The sequence below is a fragment of the Chlorocebus sabaeus genome, chromosome 11 (genome assembly GCF_047675955.1).
Source record: "Chlorocebus sabaeus isolate Y175 chromosome 11, mChlSab1.0.hap1, whole genome shotgun sequence".
NCBI classification, from domain to species: Eukaryota; Metazoa; Chordata; class Mammalia; order Primates; family Cercopithecidae; genus Chlorocebus; species Chlorocebus sabaeus.
Genome location: NC_132914.1, coordinates 118,479,518 through 118,500,172, shown reverse-complemented (window position 1 = coordinate 118,500,172; position 20,655 = coordinate 118,479,518). Strand labels below are relative to the sequence as shown.

The following is a 20,655-nucleotide window of genomic DNA, read 5'->3' as shown; positions in this document are numbered from 1 at the left end:
CCCCGGGCTACCTTCCCTAAAGCACCCTCCAGCCTCTCTCTGCCCCATGGCCCTATTTGCTTTCCTTTATAACATTCATCAGCATCTGATTATCTGTGTGTTGGTTTAGTTGTTTATTGCCTGTCTCCACCCAGCCAGAACGTAAGCTCCATAGGATCATTTCATCCACCCCCACACCCCATCCCATCCCCAGAGCCTAGCAGAGTACCTGGTGCATAGTAGGAGCCCAAAATATTTGTTGAAGGAATGAATGAAGTTAATCGGAAGAAGGCCCAACATCAGAATGCCTTTCTTTGTTGTTGTTGAGATGGAGGGTTGCCCTGTCACCCAGGCTGGAGTGCAGTTGCACGATTTTGGCTCACTGCAACTTCCGCCTTCTGGGTTCAAGCTATTCTCCTGCCTCAGCCTCACGAGTAGCTGGGACTACAAGTGTGCACCACCACGCCTGGTTAATTTTTGTATTTTTTTTTTTTTTAAGTAGAGATGGGGTTTTGCCATATTGGCCAGGCTGGTCTTGAACTCCTGACCTCAAGTGATCCACCTGCCTCGGCCTCCCAAAGTGCTGGGATTACAGTAATGAGCCACTGCGCCCAGCCAAAGGGGCTGATTTTGAAGGGGCTATAGGGACTACATTTTGAAGGCCAGGAAAAACTTTCATAACTGGAGATGGGGCCCTGGAGAGTTGAGAGGAGGGAGAATTCACAGCATGAACCAGAGACAGAACCGGGACCCATGAGCAATGGCTCCTTTTTAGTTTAGCTTCTTTCACGGCATCATGATTTTGAGATTTATCCATGTTGTGGCGTATATCCGTAGTTCCTTTTTACTGCTGAATAATTTCAATTGTATGGATGTACCACAGTTTGCTTATTCATTTACCTGAAGGACATTTGGATTGTCTAAAGCTGTTATTAATATTTATATGCAAGTCTTTGTAAACACATTTTCACTTCCATAGGGTAGAATGGCCTGTGGTATGGTAGATGTTTGTTAAGAAACTGCCAAGGCCTGGTGCAATGGCTTATGTCTGTAATCCCAGCTACTTGGGAGACTGAGGTGGGAGGATCACTTGAGACCAGGAGTTTGAGACCAGCCTGGGCAACATAGCAAGACCCATCTCTACAAAAAACAAAACAGGCTAGGCGCAATAGCTCATGCCTGTAATCCCAGCACTTTGGGAGGCCAAGGCAGGAGGATCACCTGAGGTCAGGAGTTAGAGACCAGCCTGGCCAACATGGAGAAACCCTGTCTCTACTAAAAATACAAAAAAATCAGCTGGGCATGGTGGTGGGTGCCTGTAATCCCAGCTACTTGGGAAGCTGAGGCAGGAGAATTGCTTGAACCTGGGAGGCGGAGGTTGCGGTGAGCCGAGATGGCACCACTGCACTCTAGCCTGGGCAACAAGAGCAAAACTCCGTCTCAAAAAAAAAAAAAAAAAAAGAGCCAAAGTTTTAATTTTGGTGAAGTCCAATTTATCATTTGTTTCTTTTGTCTGTACCTTTTTCGTATTATCTAAGAAACCCTTGTCTACCCCAAGTTTGCACAGACTTGCTCTTCTTGTATCACTTTATGTTTTTACAGGACAATGTAGCCAAGGATTACTTGTTTGATTTAAAATTTACTTTTTAAAACTAGGAACAACCTTCTAAAAGAGTTTTACTAGAGTCCAGAGTGTGTGCTTACATTTTGACAAAGTAGAACAAGCAAAGTCAGTGCTGTTAGAAGTCAGGAGAGTGGCCCCTGGGGAAGGGCAGTGGTGGGAGTGGCTTCTGGGAGCTGGGGATGTTCTCTTTCTTGATTTGGGTTCTGGTTACCTGTGTGTGTTTAATTTGGAGAAATGTATCTAGTTGCAAACTTTTTTTTTTTTTTTTTTTTTTTTGAGATACAGTTTTACTGTGTTGCCCAGGCTGGAGTACAATGGTGCAATCTCCGCTCACTGCAACCTCTGCCTCCCTGGCTCAAGCAATTCTCGTGCCTCAGCCTCCCGAGTAGCTGGGATTACAGGTGCCCACCACCACGCCTGGCTAATTTTTATATTATTAATAGAGACGGGATTTCACCATGTTGGCCAGGCTGGTCTGGAACTCCTGAACTCAAGTGATACTCCCGCTTTGGCCCCCCGAAGGGCTTACAGGCGTGAGGCACCACGCCCGGCCTCTAGTTGCAAACTTAAAATTCATTTTCCACGCGTCTCTGCTTACTCTCTAGGACTGTGTGCAGCTGAATCAGTATACCCTGAAGGATGAAATTGGAAAGGTAAATATCCCCGGAGCCAGGCTGGCTTTCTGCATTCACTGGGGGCGTTCAGATACTGTAGAGGGAATGGGGTAAAGCTGGGAGCAGGAGAGGAGTCTTTGAAGGCGAGGTTGGTGGAAAGGGTTTTGTCATTAATGATCTAGGTTTTTGGTTTAGTTTTGTTTTCTTGTATCTTAAAATTAAATATGTTTCTGCAGAAGCTCAGAAAGCTTCCAAAGAAATTCCATATCACCTTGGTGATAGTTACATCCCCATTACATTTGGGGTTTTGTTTTACCCCAAGGTACTCTGATATCTAGTTTTGCTTTTGTTTTAGCCAATTAGGGGGGAGGTATCATTACCATGGTCAAACATCTGAACGCCAATAGAAAACAAGCAAGTAATATAAAGGAGTAAGGCATGCCAGCTGTAAGGTAGTAGGGAGTGGTAAGGACTGTGGCAAACCATCAACACATGGAAAGGAGGGCTACATATAGCTAGATCTTTCCATTTTTTCAAAAGAAACTAGGAATCTTGATTTTTTTTTTTTTTTTTTTTTTTTTTTTTTTTTTTTTTGAGACAGGATCTTGCTCCATCACCAAGCCTGGAGTGCAGTGGTGCAATCTCAGCTCACTGCAACCTCTGCCTCCTGGGCTTAAGTGATTCTCCTGCCTCAGCCTCCCAAGTAGTTGGGACTACAGGTGCGCACCACCACACCTGGCTAATTTTTGTAATTTTTGTAGAGACGGGGTTTCACTATGTTGCCCAGGCTGTTCTCAAACCTGACCCCAAGTGATCTGCCCACCTCGGCCTCCCAAAGTGCTGGGATTACAGGTGTAAGCCACTGTGCCTGGCAAGGAATATAGATTTTCATATCAGACTGTTTTACTCTTTTTTTTTTTCAGACTGAGTTTCACTGTGTCGCCCAGGCTGGAGTGCTGTGCTGCAATCTCAGCTCACTGCAGCCTTTGCTTTCCAGGTTTAAGTGATTCTCATGCCTCAGCCTCCCAAGTAGCTGGGATTACAGGTGCCTGCTACCATGCCCTGGCTAATTTTTGTATTTTAGTAGAGATGGGGTTTTGCCATGTTGACCAGGCTGGTCTCGAACTCCTGACCTCAAGTGATCCGCCTGCCTCGGCCTCCCAAAGTATTGGGATTACAGGTATGAGCCACCGTGCCCAGCCCAGATCTTTCCGTTTTTAAATCTTGGCAACTAATTCAAACTGTGTAAAAACCTAGGCTCCAACAAAATACAGTTGCGGGACAGATTTGACCAATGGGCTGCCGGTTTGCAACGTCTGTATTAGGGTTCTCATTTTGCAGATCTTAACTTCTGGATAGTATGTCATGGGCATCTCCCTTTATCCAGGGCTCCTATGGTGTCGTCAAGTTGGCCTACAATGAAAATGACAATACCTACTATGTGAGTATCCGCATTCTCCTCCCTGCCCCCATCTTTATCCACAGAAGAGCCTCCTTTCCAGCAGCACTCAGCTTCCTGGAAAGTTTTCATAGCTGTTGTCCCATTTTATTCTTAGGCCATGTTTATTTTGTGCCTTAGGAAGGAAGTGGTATGCCCATTTTACAGATGGGAAAACAGGGAGGTGAGGGGATTGGCCCAGAAAGAGTTACTCAGTCAGCAAAAGCCTTTTATGCGCTTCCTCTGAGCTGTCAGCTCTGCATCCTCCATAGTACTGAGAACAAGGCGGCAGCGAGACAGATACCTGCGTGGGTGGCTTTGGAGTCAGTCCAGCGTAGGTTCGAACCTGACTCTATTGTGTGCCAACCATGTGACCTTGACAAGTGATAGTTCCCCATGTGTAAAACAGCTGAGCCTCAGTTTCCCCCTGTATAAAACAACCAGTCCTGCCCCTCCTTTGCCCATCGCTCCAGCTCGCTTGTGTTTTGATTCGATGGCAGCAAGTCCCGAGGCTCGTGGTTTCCCAGCCGAGAGAGGTGACCGTGAACCTCAGGAACAGCTCAGAGCTGGAGGCACCCCAGGAGTCTAGCCTCCCTATAACCCATGGCCGCTTGACCCCCTCTGGTAATGAGGGGCTCACTCTGTTGTCCTGAACCTGCTGGGGGCCAGGAGCTTGGGCCGGCCTTGGAGTAGACAAACCCCCACTTCGCCCTCCTTCCCCTTCTCCTCCCTGCTTTAACCCGGACCTGGGGTCTTTTTTTTCTGCAGGCAATGAAGGTGCTGTCCAAAAAGAAGCTGATCCGGCAGGCCGGCTTTCCACGTGAGTTTGGCGGGCCTTTGTTCTTAGGTACAGGGGCTGAGGCAAGACAGGGCGGAGCCTTCTGAATGGGAACCATTGCACTGGGCATGGTGGCGTGTGCCTGTAGTTCCAGCTACTTGGGGGGCTGAGGCACAAGAATTGCTTGAACCTGGGAGGAGGGGTTTGCAGTGAGCCAGGATTGCGCCACTGCACTCCAGCCTGGGCGACACAGCAAGACTCTGTCTCAAAAAAATAAAAATAAAAATATTTATTAAAGTGATATAGGTATCAAGTCAAAAGATCCAATAGAGGAAAACACTCTGGCAATTCCTCAGAAAGTTAAACATGGGATTACCATATGACTCAGTAATTTCACTCCCACTTATATATACCCAAGAGGATGGAACATCCATGTTCAACACAGGAGCTTGTATGTGAATGTTCATAGCAGGTTTAGTCAAATAACTAAAAAGTGGAAACAGCACACACGACCTCAGAGAAGGAAGAGAGTATATATACATCCAGTGGAATATTATTCAGCCCTTAAAAGTAATGAAGTACCAATTCATGCCCCAACACAGAGGGGTCTTAAAGACATTACACTAAGTGAAAGAAGCCTAATGCAAAAGGTCACAAATTATGTGATTCTGTTTATGTGAAATACCCAGAATAGGCCAATCCATAGGAGCAAAAGTAGATTTGTGATTGCTAGGGGCTCTGGGAAACGGGGAATGAGGGGTGAATGCTGATAGATATCAGATATATATATAGATATTTACAGAGGCATTGAAAATATTCTGCAGTTGGCCAGGCACGGTGGCTCACGCTGTAATCCCAGCACCCTGGGAGGCCGAGGCGGATGGATCACTTGAGGTCAGGAATTCAAGACCAACGTGGCCCAACATGGTGAAGCCCTGTCTCTACTAAAAATACAAAAACTAGCTGAGTGTAGTGGTGTGTGCCTGTAATCCCGGCTACTCGGGAGGCTGAGGCAGGAGAATTGCATGAACCCAGGAGGAGGAGGTTGCAGCGAGCTGAGATCATGCCACTGCACTCCAGCCTGGGTGACAGAGCAAGACTCCGTCTCAAAAAAAAAAAAAAAAAGAAAAAAAATTATGCAATAGATAATGGTGATGGTTGCACAACCTTGTCAATGCACTAAAACCCACTAAAATACACATTTTAAAATGGTAAATTTAGCTGGGCGCGGTGGCTCACGGCTGTAATCCTAGCACTTTGGGAGGCTGAGGTGGGTGGATCATGAGGTCAGGGGTTCAAGATCATCCTGGCCAATATGGTGAAACCCTGTGTCTACTAAAAAATACAAAAATTAGCTGGGCGTGGTGGCACGCACTTGTAAATCCCTGGCTACTTGGGAGGCTGAGGCAGGAGAATCGCTGGAACCTGGGAGGTGGAGGTTGGAGTGAGCTGAGACTGCGCCACTGCACTCCAGCCTGGGCGACAGAGCGAGACTCCATCTCTCAAAAAAAAAAAAAAAAAAAAAAAAGATAAATAAAAAACATGTAAATACCAGATCTTTGAATTATATCTACCAAAAAAAAAAAAAAAAAAAAAAAATGGCCAGAGCACAGGAGGGCTCATCATGGAGAACAGTTTCTTGCTGACCTCTTTCCTTCTCCTATAGGCAACCTTGACTTTTAGCACTTTTAGTTGCCGGTAGCTCCTGTGTGTGGTCAGATGATAGGCCTGCAGGTGAGTGTATCGGAGGCTGCTTCAACATAAGCTCCCTGCCAGCATTGCTGGGCAAAATGTCAGCTTGGGCCAAAAAGACAAATTAGGTAAGAACAAACAGCCGGGTGTGGTGGCTCACGCCTGTAATCCCAGCACTTTGGGAGGCCGAGGTGGGTGGATCACAAAGTCAGGAGTTCAAGACCAGCCTGGTCAAGATGGTGAAACTCTGTCTCTACTAAAAATACAAAAAAGTAGCCAGGCGTGGTGGGCACCTGTAATCCCAGCTACTCAGGAGGCTGAGGCAGAGAATTGCTTAAACCTGGGAAACAGAGGTTACACTGAGCTGAGATCGCGCCACTGCACTCCAGCCTAGGCGACAGAGCGAGACTCCAACTCAAAAAAAAAAAAAAAAAAACAAACCAACCCCATTCTAACAGTAGGACCCTGGTTTATCCTGCTTATCCAAACGCTGCACCAGGTCATGATCCTCACGTCACTATTATCAATTTTTGACATCTGCTTCTGACTTCTTCTGGTGACAGTAGAGGATTTCGCTTGCTTAAACACTCCTTCTTACCTCCTGTCTTAAAATAACAAATGGTGTCCTGTAACAATGTACCGGAGACTGGGTGGCTTAACCAACAGACATTTATTTCTCACACTTCTTTTTTTTTTTTTTTTGAGACGGAGTCTTGCTCTGTCACCCAGGCTGGAGTGCAGTGGCCGGATCTCAGCTCACTGCAAGCTCCTCCTCTTGGATTCACGCCATTCTCCTGCCTCAGCCTCCCGAGTAGCTGGGACTACAGGTGCCCGCCACCTCGCCCGGCTAGTTTTTTGTATTTTTTAGTAGAGACGGGGTTTCACCGTGTTAGCCAGGATGGTCTCGATCTCCTGACCTCGTCATCCACCCGTCTCGGCCTCCCAAAGTGCTAGGATTACAGGCTTGAGCCACCGCGCCCAGCCTATTTCTCACACTTCTGGAGGCTGGTTCATAGCTAGCACCATCTCAGGCCAGGTGCAGTGGCTCACGCCAGCAATTTGGGAGGCCATGGTTGGCAAATCGCTTGAGCCCAGGAGTTTGAGACCAGTGTGGGCAATGTAGTGAGACCCCTGTCTCTACCAAAAATTTAAAAATTAGCTGGACATGGTGGTGTGCACCTGTAGTCCTAGCTACTTGGGAGGCTGAGGCAGGAGGATCACTTGAGCCTGGGAGTTTGAGGCTGCAGTGATTCTTGATTGCGCCACTGCACTCCAGCCTGGTAGACAGACCCTGTCTCAAAACAAACAAACATAGGTAGTGCCTTACTGCATCCTTATATGGCAGAGGAGCTAGACAGCTCTTTGGGGTCTTTTGTTTTGTTTTGTTTTGTTTTGAGATGGAGTCGTGGAGTCTAGCTCTGTCACCAGGCTGGAGTGCAGTGGCACAATCCCGGCTCACTGCAACCTCCGCCTCCTGGGTTCAAGTGGTTCTCCTGCCTCAGCCTCCCAAGTAGCTGGGACTACAGGCGGGTACCACCACGCCTGGATAATTTTTGTATTTTTAGTAGAGATGGGGTTTCACCACGTTGGCCAGGATGATCTCGATCTCCTGACCTCATGATCCGCCCGCCTCGGCCTCCCAAAGTGCTGGGATTCCAGGCCTGAGCCACTGCACCCAGCCTGGGGTCTCTTTTATAACAGCACTAATCTCATTCATGAGAGCTCTACCCTCGTGACCTACTCTCCTCCCGGAGGTCCTGTCTCCTAATACCATCACACTGGGGATTAGGTTTTGACATATGAATTTTGGAGGAGCACAAACATCCTGACCATAGCACCTCCCTTTCCCCAGCAGGCAGTGGAACGCCCTCCTGATGGTCCGCTCCTCTGTGGACACACCCCCCACTTCCCCCTCTTTCCAGCTGTATGGCGAGGGTCTCCCATCTCCCCACACCCTCCCTTTTCCTTTGGACTCAGCTTTCCTCCTTTCACATCCTCCCTCTGACACCTGTACTTTTGGCTTTCCTTTTCGAAGGCCGATCACATCCCTGTTCTATTCTGTTAGTCACACTTAGAGCCTTACGTACATGGGATGTGTGCCATCATGAGGGTTTTCACTGTGGGCCTGTACATCCTTGTGACTGCCTATTATTTACTGCAGGATCAAGCACTGGCCTGTGTGCCTCTCCCTTCTGTATAGTCTTTTGTTTTTCTCTCCTGATGCTTCTTTTCTTCTCCCTGGCTTCATTTTACGTCTGTGCTATTTCAGTTTTTTTTTTCTTTTTTTTTAGATAGGGTCTCAGCCTGTCACCCAGGCTGAGTGCAGTGGCATGATCACAGCTCACTACAGGCTTGACTTTCCTGGGCTCAGGTGATCCTCCCACCCCAGCCTCTTGAGTAGCTGCGACCACAGGCACGTGCCACCATACCTGGCCAATTTTTTGTGATTTTTGTAGAGTTGGGGTTTCTCCTTGTTGCCCAGGCTGGTCTTGAACTCCTGGGCTCAAGCCATCCCCCCACCTCAGCCTTCCAAAGTGCTGGGATTACAGGCGTGAGCCACAGCGCCCAGCCGGCCATCTGTGCTATGAGTTAAGGAGTAAGAGTTAATGTTTATGTCCATTTTGTGGACTATAAAAACTGAGCCCAGAGAGGGGAAGTGATTGATGCACCCTGGGTGTTGAGATTGCTGAGCTAGACCGCAGTTGCCTCAGCACTCCCGCCTTTCACCGTGGACTGGGCCATGGACTGGGGATGTGACAGGAAGGAGGGAATTCACAGGACGGCCAAGGGCTCCGCCCTCACTCACTTCCAGCGGCAGAGGAGACAGAGGAGGAGAGGGCTAGTTAAAGTCCCTGGTGGCAGCAGCCACTCCAGCCCTGCGGAGACCCTCCCCGTTTTGGCATCCCACCTGCAGCTGCCGTCTGTGGAGGAAAGTCTCTTTGCCCTGACCCTGGGTCTGTTTTTGTTTCCTTCAGGTCGCCCCCCACCCCGAGGCACCCGGCCAGCTCCTGGAGGCTGCATCCAGCCCAGGGGCCCCATCGAGCAGGTGTACCAGGAAATCGCCATCCTCAAGAAGCTGGACCACCCCAATGTGGTGAAGCTGGTGGAGGTACAGGTGGAGGCGCCGAGGAGGGAGGGAGGCCCTGGCTTTGTTAATACCCAAGCACCCCGCTGCTGGTTTCCAGGGAGAGCCAAGTCACACCAGACCACTCACTGCAGGGCTGAGTTGTATTTACTGCTCCCTAAGACGATTTATTACTCACATGAACTATTTTTTCCCTTCTGTCTTTTGCCTGCTTTGTTTTTGTGTCAGATATTTATTGCTCTCATTTTACGGACAAAGGAATTGAGGCTCAGAGGGATCCCTTCACCCATTTCTGTCTCTTTGAAGCTGGTTCTCTTTCTACTTGCACATATGGGTAGTTGTAGCGCAAAAGCAGCCACACACATGATGGAAACACATGGCATGACTGTGTTCCAGTAAAACTTTATTTACAGAAACAAGTCCAGGCACAGTGGCTCATGCTTGTAATCACAGCACTCTGGGAGGCCGAGGCGGGCAGATCACTTGAGATCATGAGTTTGAGACCAGCCTGGCCAACATGGTGAAACCCCGTCTCTGCTAAAAATACAAAACAAACAAACAAACCAACCAGGCAGAGGGCTGAATTCGGCCCACATGCCGTAGTTTGCCAGTCCCTGCTCTAGATCAGCAGTTCTCATACTTTTTGGTCTCAGGATGCCTTTGTGCTCAATTAAAAATACGAAAAAATTAGCTGGGTGTGGTGGCGGGTGCCTGTAATCCCAGCCATTTCGGGAGGCTGAGGCAGGAGAATTGCTTGAACCTGGGAGGCAGAGGTTGCAGTGAGCTGAGATCGTGCCACTGCACCCCAGCCTGGACGACAAGAGTGAAACTCTGTCTCAAAAAAAAAAAAAACAATTTTTTTGAAGACTCAAAAGCACTTCCACTTATATGAGTTATATTTAGTAATATTTATGACATTATAATTTAAAACTGAGAAAATTTAAACTATTAATTATTTAAAAACAACAGGCTGGGCACGATGGCTCATGCCTATAATTCTAGCACTTTGGGAGGCCGAGGTGGGAGGATCGCCTGAGGCCAGCAGTTTGAGACCAGCCTGAGCAACATGGCGAAACCTCATCTCTACAAAAAGTTAAAAAAATTAGCCGGGTATAGTGGTGCACGCCTTTGGTCCCAGCTGTTCTGAAGGCCGAGGTGGGAGAATCACCAGCCCAGGAGTTCGAGGCTGCAGTGAGCCATGATTGCGCTACTGCACTCCAGCCTGGGAGACAGAGTGAGACCCTGTTTCTAAAAAAGAAAAGAAACAAAAAGAGAATAATACGCTTATTATGTGTTAACAGGAGTAATACCTTTTTTTTGAGACAGAGCCTCACTCTGTTGCCCAGACTGGAGTGCAGTGGCACAATCTCTGCTCATTGCAACCTCTGCCTCCTGGGTTCAAGTGATTCGCCTGCGTCAGCCTCCCAAGTAGCTGGGACTGCAGGTGCCCGCCACTACGCCTGGCTAATTTTTTTGTGTTTTTAGTAGAGATGGGGTTTCACCGTGTTAGCCAGGATGCTCTCGATCTCCAGAACTCATGATCCGGCCGCCTCGGCCTCCCAAAGTGCTGGGATTACAGGCGTGAGCCACCGCGCCCGGCTATGTAATACATTTTTATGAAAAATAAAAAGTAGAAGAGTGGCTTCATTTTTCATTTTTGCCTTTTTTTGGGTTACTGTTTGGCTTGATAGGAGACATTTGGATTCTCATATCTGCTTTTGCATTCAATGTGTTGTGACATCACATATCAGGTTTCTGGAAAACCCTGTAGACTAGTGGAGAAAGAGTCAGAAAGGCAAATATTGTCTTCATTTTAAAGTGAAAATAGTGAACCTTGTAAACTCCCTGAAAGCATCTTGGGGATCTGCAGAAGTCTCCAGATCATGTTTGAAGCACTTCTGGTCTAGATGACAAGGATTTGTCACTGTGCTGGATGTTCAGAGTGCTGTGGGAGTACAGAGTGGGGCAGCCAGCTCACTGGGAGAAGCTGGGACAGGCCTCTTAGAGGAAGTGATGTTTGAGATGGCCATGGTGGTTCCTGGGATGAGAAGTCACGGAAAGGCATTGCAGGGCAGAGAGCTGCATGTGGAAAGGACTGGAAGCCTCCGTTTGGGGCAGCACACAGTGCCCTCAGGAGATGTGAGGGCTAGCTACCACCTTGCCTGGGACTCATCAGGTGCAGAACTCTAGGTGGACAAGGTCCTGGGTGTGCCTTCCCCACAGGGCATGGCTCAGGGCTTCAGGCTGCGTGCCCAGGCTCTGCCGAGGGTGCCTCCGTTTCCTGGAACCTGTTGTCTTATTGATCTTGGGTGGCTGGAGAAAGCGGATGTGATGGGGGAAGAATCAGGGGGACTAATCTAGCCAGGGAAGCTGCATTTGTTTCTTCCCAAAGGAGAGAGATGGCAGTTGCAGGCCATCACCACCAGTCACACTGAGTGTCACAATCTCGACTCACTGGTGCTGGAGTTGGCCGTTTTCGGGGAAGCCCAAGGGCATTTGGTTAGCAAAGGGCCCTGGTCCTGGCAGGGTGTCTTTTCTCTCCACTGCCCTATGGCATTTGGCCTTTTCACCCAACAAGACTCTGCCAGCCCATCTGTTGGTTCATTCATCAGATGTTCCCTGGGCACCTTCTGTATGCCATGCCCGGTACAGGACGCCACTGAGGAAACCAAGGTGAATGTAGCCTGCTGCCTGCCTTTTGGAGAGAGAGAAAGTGCTATGGCTGTTCTGAGCAGGGAGACATCGTTTCCGGTGGGGGTAGGGGCAATGGGGAGGCTTCATGGAGTCACTTGAGCCCAGTTAGGATTTGAATTTTCACCCTGAACACCGCTGTCTCCTAGGAGATGGGTTGGATTCCTGTTTTTTTTTTGTTTTTTTGTTTTTTTTTTTTTTGAGACAGAGTCTTGCTCTGTCGCCCAGGCTGGAATGCAATAGCACAATCTCGGCTCACTGCAACCTCCGCCTCCCGGGTTCAAGCGATTCTCCTGCCTCAGCCTCCTGAGTAGCTGGATTACAGGCATGCGCCACCACGCCCAGCTAATTTTGTATTTTTAGTAGAGATGAGGTTTCTCCATGTTGGTCAGGCTGGTATCGAACTCCTGACCTCAGGTGATCCGCCCGCCTCGGCCTTCCAAAGTGCTGGGATTTCAGGCGTGAGTCACCGCGCCCGGCCAGAGACGGGCTGGACTCTTACTCAAGCATGAGATATTACCGGTGGGGTATTTTGGCCCCACCCTTTTGCAACCTCCTTTCTGAGTGTTCATGTCCTTGAGGATCAGACAGAGGCATTTATTTTCCGAATAGCCATTAGGATCTTACACTCTGGGGGTTTTCCCTGTGCCCTCCATCTTAACTGGGAAACACACTGCCAGGTGCAGCCCTCCTGTTGGCAAACACAGCCACGCGGATGCTCCTCCTCCCTGCTCATATCTCTTCTCTCTTTTTCTCCCCCGCTGTTGGTCTCCTGCCTGTTCCATGTGTCTGTGCCAAGGTCCTGGATGACCCCAACGAGGACCATCTGTACATGGGTAAGGAAGCCCTTTTCTTCTGCCACTCTCACCCAGGCACCACACCTGCCAATGCCCAGGGGTCCTCTCGAGGCAGCCTGTGCCCTGGCACCTTCCACCAAAGTCAGCTTTCGCTTTTCTGGTCCAGCTGGCCCCACCGGAGGCCATACCCCTGGTTGGGATCAGGAGGTGGAAGGGAGTTCTTGCTGGAACTTTATCTGTATCTCCTATTCATTCATTTGCATGTATTTATTTTTTTGGGTCAGGGTATTGCTCTGTTGCCCAGGCTTATAGTTCAGTGGTGTGATCACAGCTCACTGCAGCCTTGATCTCCCAGGCTCAAGCAATCCTCCCACCTCAGCCTCCCGAGCAGCTGGATTACAGGCATGAGCCACCATACCCAGCTAATTTTTAAAATTTTTGTAGAGACAAAGTCTCACTATGTTGTCCAGCCTGGCCTCAAACACCTGGGCTCAAGAGATCCTCCTGCATTGGCCTCCCAAAGCATGTATGTATTGACCACCTCCTATATGGTGGGCACTGTTCTAGGCGGTACATAGAAAAAAAGTAGAAAAACAATTCTAGATTTAATTTAACATTGTATAGGAAAAACTATCACCAGCACCCCAAACTCATGATTTCATGGATATTATCATCTAGGACAAGGCTAAAAAATTAAAAACAGAGTCAATTTAAAGAAAAACATTAAATAAATAATTTATGTGGCATATAGGGATGGCCAGATTATAAACATAGTAGGCAAATAAATGAAGTTTGGGGAGATACAACAGAAATCACAATATGTCAAAAGTCATTTTGGCCCAGAATGGCATTCTTAGCATAATTCTCTCACTTGGGACCCCAGATCCAGGTCAGAATGGCTTTGAGCTGTTTCTGAGGCATGCCTTTGTTCATTCAACAAATGTTACAGTTTGTCAGACCCTGCTCCAGGTTCATCAGGGACAACATTCAAAACCCGCTGTCCTTGGGGAGCACACCTGAGTGTGATGCATGGGTTTCGAAAGTGACAACACCGTAATAAAACAAAAACCTGAGCAGGGCACGAGGGGCCGCGAGTTTTGGAGGATGGAGAAGTACAGTGGCTCCCCAAGGAATGTCTCACCAAGGTGACATTTGGGCAGAACAGTAGGGACCAGGTGGCAGAAGGTATTTTACAACATTGTAAAGAACTTGGATCGGGCGCAGTAGCTCACCCCTGTAATCCCAGCACTTTGGGAGTCCGAGGCAGGTGGATTACCTGAGCTCAGGAGTTTGAGACCAGCCTGGGCAGCATAGCGAAACCCCGTCTCTACTAAAAATACAAAAATTAGCTGGGCATGGGGGTGTGCACCTGTAATCACAGCTACTCAGGAGGCTGAGACATGAGAATCACTTGAACCTGGGAGGCAGAGTTTGCAGTGAGCCAAGATGGCGCCACTGCATTCCAGCCTGGGCAACGAAGTGAGACTGTCTCAAAAAAATAAATAAATAAATAAAATAAAATTGGCTTTGACTCTGAGGGTGATGGAAGCCATTGGGGGGTTTGAGCTGAGGGGTGGAATGATTATAAAGAGAGCATGGCCCAAGCCTCAAGGAACAGTTTCCTGATTTACTTGAGCTGGGCAGCTGCAGGAACAGTTTTTCAGTCCTTGAGGTGGCAGTTGCAGAAAGGAGCCATGCTAATTTGGGGTATGTGATTCTAGTGGTTTCGAAAATCCTGACACGGTTATATTTTACTTTCTAGTCACAGCTGTGTGAGCCTGAGACAGACAGGGCAGTGCATGAGGCCAGGTAGTAGGTATCAGGAAGGGTCTGCAGCTACAGGCTTGACATGCCAAGGACAGAAAACTCAGTCCAGGTGCGGTGGCTCATGCCTGTAACCCTAGCACTTGGGAGGCTGAGGTGGGAGGATTGCTTGAGCCCAGGAGTTTGAGGCTGCAGTGAGCTATGATTGTGCCACTGCACTCCAGCCTGGACGACAGAGCAAGACTCTGTCCCAATAAAAAAACAAAAAACAAAAAAGGTTGGGGAGGGGCTGGGTATGGTGGCTCATGCCTGTAATGTCAGCACTTTGGGAGGCCGCGGTAGGTGGATCACCTTAGGTCAGGAGTTCGAGACCAACCTAACCAACATGGTGAAACCCTGTTTCTGCTAAAAATACAAAATTAGCCAGATGTGGTGGCACATGCCTGTAATCCCAGCTACTTGGGAGGGTGAAGCAGGAGAATCACTTCAACCTGGGAAGCGGAGGTTGCAATGAGCCGAGATCATGCCATTGCACTCCAGACTGGGTGACAGAGCAAGACTTTGTCTTAAAAAAAAAAAAAAAAAAGGTAGAAAACTCCATCTCTATTTCTAGAGGTTAAAAAATTCCCACCTACTGCTCAGCCCCAAAAGTGGTTGAACTGTCAGCGACTGAAAATAGACCTGTTTCAACAGGCCACCCTCCCTCATGCCACCGGATTTATGGTGCTTGGGTGGGTGGGAGGATGGTGCCGAAATTCATGAAGCTTGCAAGTTAAGACTTAAATAACCAAGGCAGGAAAGGCCGGAGCTGAGGGGGCCAGCGTTGGGTTCTCTATAGAAGCTGCACCTTAGCAGCATTGCCTTTGCTTTTAACTATAGCCTGAAGCAACAGCAAATCTGCCCTAACTCACGCTGGTTGATGAAACTGAAGATGGGGAAGGCCTGGGAGAGTTTAGTTCTTTTCCTGATCAGAACCTTTTTTTTTTTTTTTTGAGATGGAGTCTCGCTCTGTCGCCCAGGCTGGAGTGCAGTGGCGCGATCTGGGCTCACTGCAAGCTCTGCCTCCCGGGTTCACGCCATTCTCCTGCCTCAGCCTCCCAAGTAGCTGGGACTATAGGCGCCCGCCACCTCGCCCGGCTAGTTTTTTGTATTTCTTTTTTTTTTTAGTAGAGACGGGGTTTCACCGTGTTAGCCAGGATGGTCTCGATCTCCTGACCTTGTGATCCGCCTGTCTCGGCCTCCCAAAGTGCTGGGATTACAGGTTTGAGCCACCACGCCTGGCCTGATCAGAACCTTTAAGCCTTCTTTTTGTCTGAGTAGCTTCCCTGTTCCCCTTGGCCACCTCAGCCCTTGGAGAGCTTTGAAACAACCCTTTGGTTTCAATAAAAAAAAATGCTTTTGCCTGTAATCCCAGCACTTAGGGAGGCTGAGGTGGGCGGATCACCTGAGGTCAGAAGTTCGAGACCAGCCTGACCAATATGCTGAAACCCCATCTTCACTAAAAATATAAAAAATTAGCTGGGCATGGTGGCAAGTGCCTGTAGTCCCAGCTACTCGGGAGGCTGAGGAGGAGAACTGCTTGAACCCGGGAGGCAGAGGTTGCAGTGAGCCAAGATGGTGCCACTGCACTCCAGCCTGGGCAACAGAGCAAGACTTCATTTCAAAAAAAAAAAAAAAAGTTTTTAAAAATTTTTGTGGGTACATTGTAGGTGGATATAGTTATAGGTTACATGAGATGTTTTGATACCAGCATGCAATGCATAATAATCACATCATGGAAAATGGGGTATCCCCTCTGGTTTCTATTACATGCTCATCTCTTCGTGGGTGTATGATTCCAGAACAACAAGCAGCCCCAAAGTCATTCTCCACTGGATTTTGAAATTGACTGTGCTCTTTTTTTTACTTCCTAAAGTACAGCCTTGTATTCCCAGTTATGCTTGTCACAGCAGAATCAAATTAAATAACTATACCACGTGACCCAGCAATTCCACTCCTAGGTATATACCCAAAAGAACTGAAAACAGATATCCACACAAATGCTTGTACACGAATGTTCACTGCGGCACTTCCCAATAGCCAAAAAGTAGAAACAGTCCATGTGCCCCTCAACAGATGAATGGACAAAGAAAATGTGGTCTATCCATACAGTGGAATATTATTCAGCCATTAAAAGGAATGAAGCACTGATCCATGCACCAGTGTGGATGAACCTCAAAAACGTGCTAATGATGCTAAGTGAAAGAAGCCAGGCACAAAAGGCCACATAGTGTACAATTCTATTTATATGAAATGTCCAGAACAGGCAAATCTATAGAGACAGGAAACAGATTGGTGGTGGCCAGGGGCTTGAGGGAGGGAAGAATGGGGAGTGACTGCTAATGGGTATGAGGTTTTCTTTTGAGGTGATGAGAATGTTCTGGAACTAGGTAGTTGTGATGCTTGCCCAACATTGTGAATATACTAAATGCCACTCAATTACACGCTTTAAAATGGGTAATTTTATGTTATGTAAATTTCATCTAAAAAAAAATTGTTTTTGAGACAGAGTCTTGCTCTGTTGCCCAGGCTGGAGTGCAGTGGTGCAGTCGCGGCTTACTGCAACCTCCACTGCCCAGGTTCAAGTGATTCTTGTGTCTCAGCCTCCCAAGTAGCTGGGATTACAGGCACCAGCCACCACACCCAGCTAATTTTTGTATTTTTAGTAGAGATAGGGTTTTGCCATGTTGGCCAGGCTGGTCTCGAGCTCCTGACCTCAGGTGATCCGCCCACCTTGGCCTCCCAAAGTGCTGGGATAACATTGGCGTGAGCCACCGTGCCCAACCCCCTGCCTTGTTTTCTTTGATCAGTGGATCCTGGGCCAATTTGAGCACTAGAAGTCAAGCCAGACTGTGGGCCTGGGGACGTCAGAAATTCCTGGTTCTTTGCCTTCTGATGGAAATTTAGCAAAGCAGGACCTTGGCCAGCTTGGTTCAGTGGACTGTTCTTCTCCCCAGCTCTAATATTAGTTTCTGTCTTTCTCGGTGTTTCTGGAGGTGGTTAGGAGGTGGGGAGGACAGAGAGAGAGAGAGAGAGGGATGTTCAGTTTCCCATGTAACAGTTTCACTCCCTTTTCTTCCCTACAGTGTTCGAACTGGTCAACCAAGGGTGAGTGTCCCAGCTCCCAGCAGGGGTGATGTGAGAAGCTTCTCGAGCTGTATAGCTGAGTGAGGTGCCACTGGGCTCTGCTCATGAGAGAGGGCAAGGGCCGGGCGGGTCTGGTTTGTGTTTCATGCGTGTGTCGACCTTTCAGGCCCGTGATGGAAGTGCCCACCCTCAAACCGCTCTCTGAAGACCAGGCCCGTTTCTACTTCCAGGATCTGATCAAAGGCATCGAGTACTGTAAGCAGGGCCTGCGGGAGGGCTCTCACCCAGTGGGTAGTTAGCATTCCGAGTGTGGGTGCAAATTGGAAAGTGTCTCTTTTCTTCCTGGAGCACAAGGAGGTGGGCGGGTGGATTGGGGTTCTCTAGAGGGACAGAATTAATAGGATATATTTATATACAAACAGGGGAGTTTATTAAGTATTAACACGATCACAAGGACCTTGCAAGCTTGAGGAGCAAGGAGAGCCCATCTAACTCTCAAAACTGAAGAAATTCAGTCTGATGTTTGAGGGCAGGAAGCATCCAGCATGGGAAAGAGACTTGGGCTGGGAGGCGAGGCCAGTCTCACCTTTCACGTTTTTCTGCCTGCTTTATATTCACTGGCAACTGATTAGATTGTGGGTCTGCTTTCCCCAGCCTTCCCCAGCCCGCTGACTCCAATGTTAATCTCCTTTGGCATCACCCTCACAGACACACCCAGGATCAATACTTTGTATCCTTCAATCCAATCAAGTTGACACTCAGTATGAACCATCATAGTGGGAAACAGCATTATGTGAGATGCAGAATCAGGGCCAGCTACAGAGAGCCACTCTAGGGCCACGGCCCAGGTGAGCCAAAAGCCTTCTTCCTGCCACTTGGCAAAATGAAGAGCAGTAGCAGTAGTGACTATTTAGCACTTTATATGTGCACCAGGCACTGTTTGGGGCTCTATTTTTTATTTTTTCATTTTTTGTCTCTTATTCCTGCCAGCAACCCTGGGATCAGAGTCCTGTTCACCTCCTGGAACCTGAGCTTCCTTATCTGTAAATGGGGATAACGTATCTCTCGCCAGGGCTGAGATCGGCCAGTACACATCAGTGTTTGATTGGCAGGCGTCCTCTCTGCTTCTGCTTGTTAAACATCTTAGTCTTTTTTTTTCTTTTTTTCTTTTTTTTTTTTTTTGAGATTCTTACTCTCTCGCCCAGGCTGGAGTGCAGTGGCATGATCGCAGCTCACTGCAACCTCCACCTCCTGGATTCAAGTGATTCTCGTGCCTCAGCCTCCCAAGAAGCTGGGATTACAGGCTTGAGCCACCATGCCCGGCTAGTTTTGGTATTTTTCGTAGAGACGGGGTTTCACCGTGTTGGCCAGGCTGGTCTTGAACTCCTGACCTCAGGTGATCCACCCATCCTGGCCTCCCAAAGTGCTAGGATGACAGGTGTGAGCCACCGTGCCTGGACAACATGTTAGCTCTTATCCCTGCCTGTCACATAGGATGATTATGAGGTTTAATTAAATGTAAAACATGAATGTGAAACACCTACTGCAGGGCCGGGCCCCTCACTTGGTGCTCTGCAGAGGGAGCTGCTACTGCTTTTACTGAAATCGTCTTCATCATCATCATCACCCCAGAAATGGCAGCTGGGTCTTCCAGGCCGTAAAGCTGGCCTGTACCTTGGGCTGATATCCAGCCAGGAGGAGTTAGCCAAGCCCTCAGTTCTATGTGTGGTTCACATTTTAAATCGGCATGCTCAGGTCATTTGTTAGTTTGGTAAATCGGTTGAGTATTGGCTGTTGGTAAATTAAACTATGTTTTGCTGTCATTCTTACTCCTGGCTGTGAGCCAAGCGCAGCAAAAACTTTCCATGCACTGTCACTTGTGAGTTAATAACAGGTGATTACGAATTGCTGTTGGCAGTGTTCATGTGTCATTGTCGGGAAGGGGTGGGGAGATAGTGGGTTGGGACTTCCTTGAAGACACTTTCCCCCTCATCTTTTAGAGCCTGTCAGTGCGCAGCGGGTTTGGGGAGCGGAAGGTTGGAAAAGGCCTGGGTCTGTGGGAGACCAGGCACCAGAGGGTGCCATGCCTGTGTCTCCAGGCCATGTGGCCGCATAGAGGTGCTCATGGGGTTTTCTTGCCCTTATCTCCCACCTGCTGTCTACGCCTCCCCAGTACACTACCAGAAGATCATCCACCGTGACATCAAACCTTCCAACCTCCTGGTCGGAGAAGATGGGCACATCAAGATTGCCGACTTCGGTGTGAGCAATGAGTTCAAGGGCAGTGATGCTCTCCTCTCCAACACCGTGGGCACACCCGCCTTCATGGCGCCTGAGTCGCTCTCTGAGACCCGCAAGATCTTCTCTGGGAAGGTAAGCTTGGGCCTGCCTCAGCCACAGAGTTCTACCTATGTCAATGTCTTTTGGGTTGTAAGCAGCAGAAACCCAACGCACATAGACTTAAACAGTGAAGCCACTGGATCATGATACTGAGGGGTAGGCTTCAGGCTTGGCTAGATCCAGGGACTCAGAAACCATCTCTCTCCATCTTTCAGTTGTTTTTCTTACTTGGTTTCCTCCACAGGTGGGTCAGGCACCCAGGGACCAGGTTACTTTCTATCATTTGCCAACCTCAGTGGCAAGAGCATTCCTTGTTCTGAATAGCTCCTGTGAAAACCCTGGGGTTGGCTCTGATTGGCCCAACGTGGGTCATGTGCCCATGCTTGAGCCAATCACTATGGCTGGGGGTAGTTGTGCTCTCATTGGCCTGGCCTGGATCCTGTGCCTGCCCCAGAGCTTAGGAGACAGGATTGGTCTCACCCTAACTCCAAGGGCTGAGAGTCAAGAGGTGGTTCCCCAAAGGAAAGCTGGAGGATTGGAGGCTGGACCGCCCCTTGTACCCTCACACTAAGCTCTTTTTCTTGCAGGCCTTGGATGTTTGGGCCATGGGCGTGACTCTATACTGCTTTGTCTTTGGCCAGGTAAGAGGGTGGGGTGTCCTGTCCCCTCAGTGCTGCTGGGTAGCCCCTGGGTTAATAGTCACCCTTGCAGGGAGACAGTACTTACT

General features: G+C 48.7%; 1 protein-coding gene across 8 annotated transcripts in view; it reads left to right on the top strand.

The window, feature by feature from the left end:
* The window catches only part of CAMKK2 (calcium/calmodulin dependent protein kinase kinase 2), a 58,029-nt gene that overhangs the window by 22,791 nt on the left and 14,583 nt on the right, over positions 1–20,655 (top strand). For 6 of the 8 annotated variants that reach the window (XM_037995991.2, XM_037996001.2, XM_037995981.2 and 3 more), the window contains exons 3-11: positions 2,209–2,256; positions 3,605–3,658; positions 4,424–4,475; positions 9,101–9,234; positions 12,701–12,737; positions 17,588–17,609; positions 17,755–17,843; positions 19,762–19,961; positions 20,516–20,569. In XM_037995991.2, coding sequence (XP_037851919.1) covers positions 2,209–2,256; positions 3,605–3,658; positions 4,424–4,475; positions 9,101–9,234; positions 12,701–12,737; positions 17,588–17,609; positions 17,755–17,843; positions 19,762–19,961; positions 20,516–20,569 — 690 coding nt within the window. Of the gene's footprint in view, positions 1–2,208; positions 2,257–3,243; positions 3,398–3,558; positions 3,659–4,423; positions 4,476–9,100; positions 9,235–12,700; positions 12,738–17,587; positions 17,610–17,754; positions 17,844–19,761; positions 19,962–20,515; positions 20,570–20,655 lie in introns of those variants that run through there. The other 2 variants (XM_073021155.1, XM_073021156.1) reach the window with 2 other exon arrangements.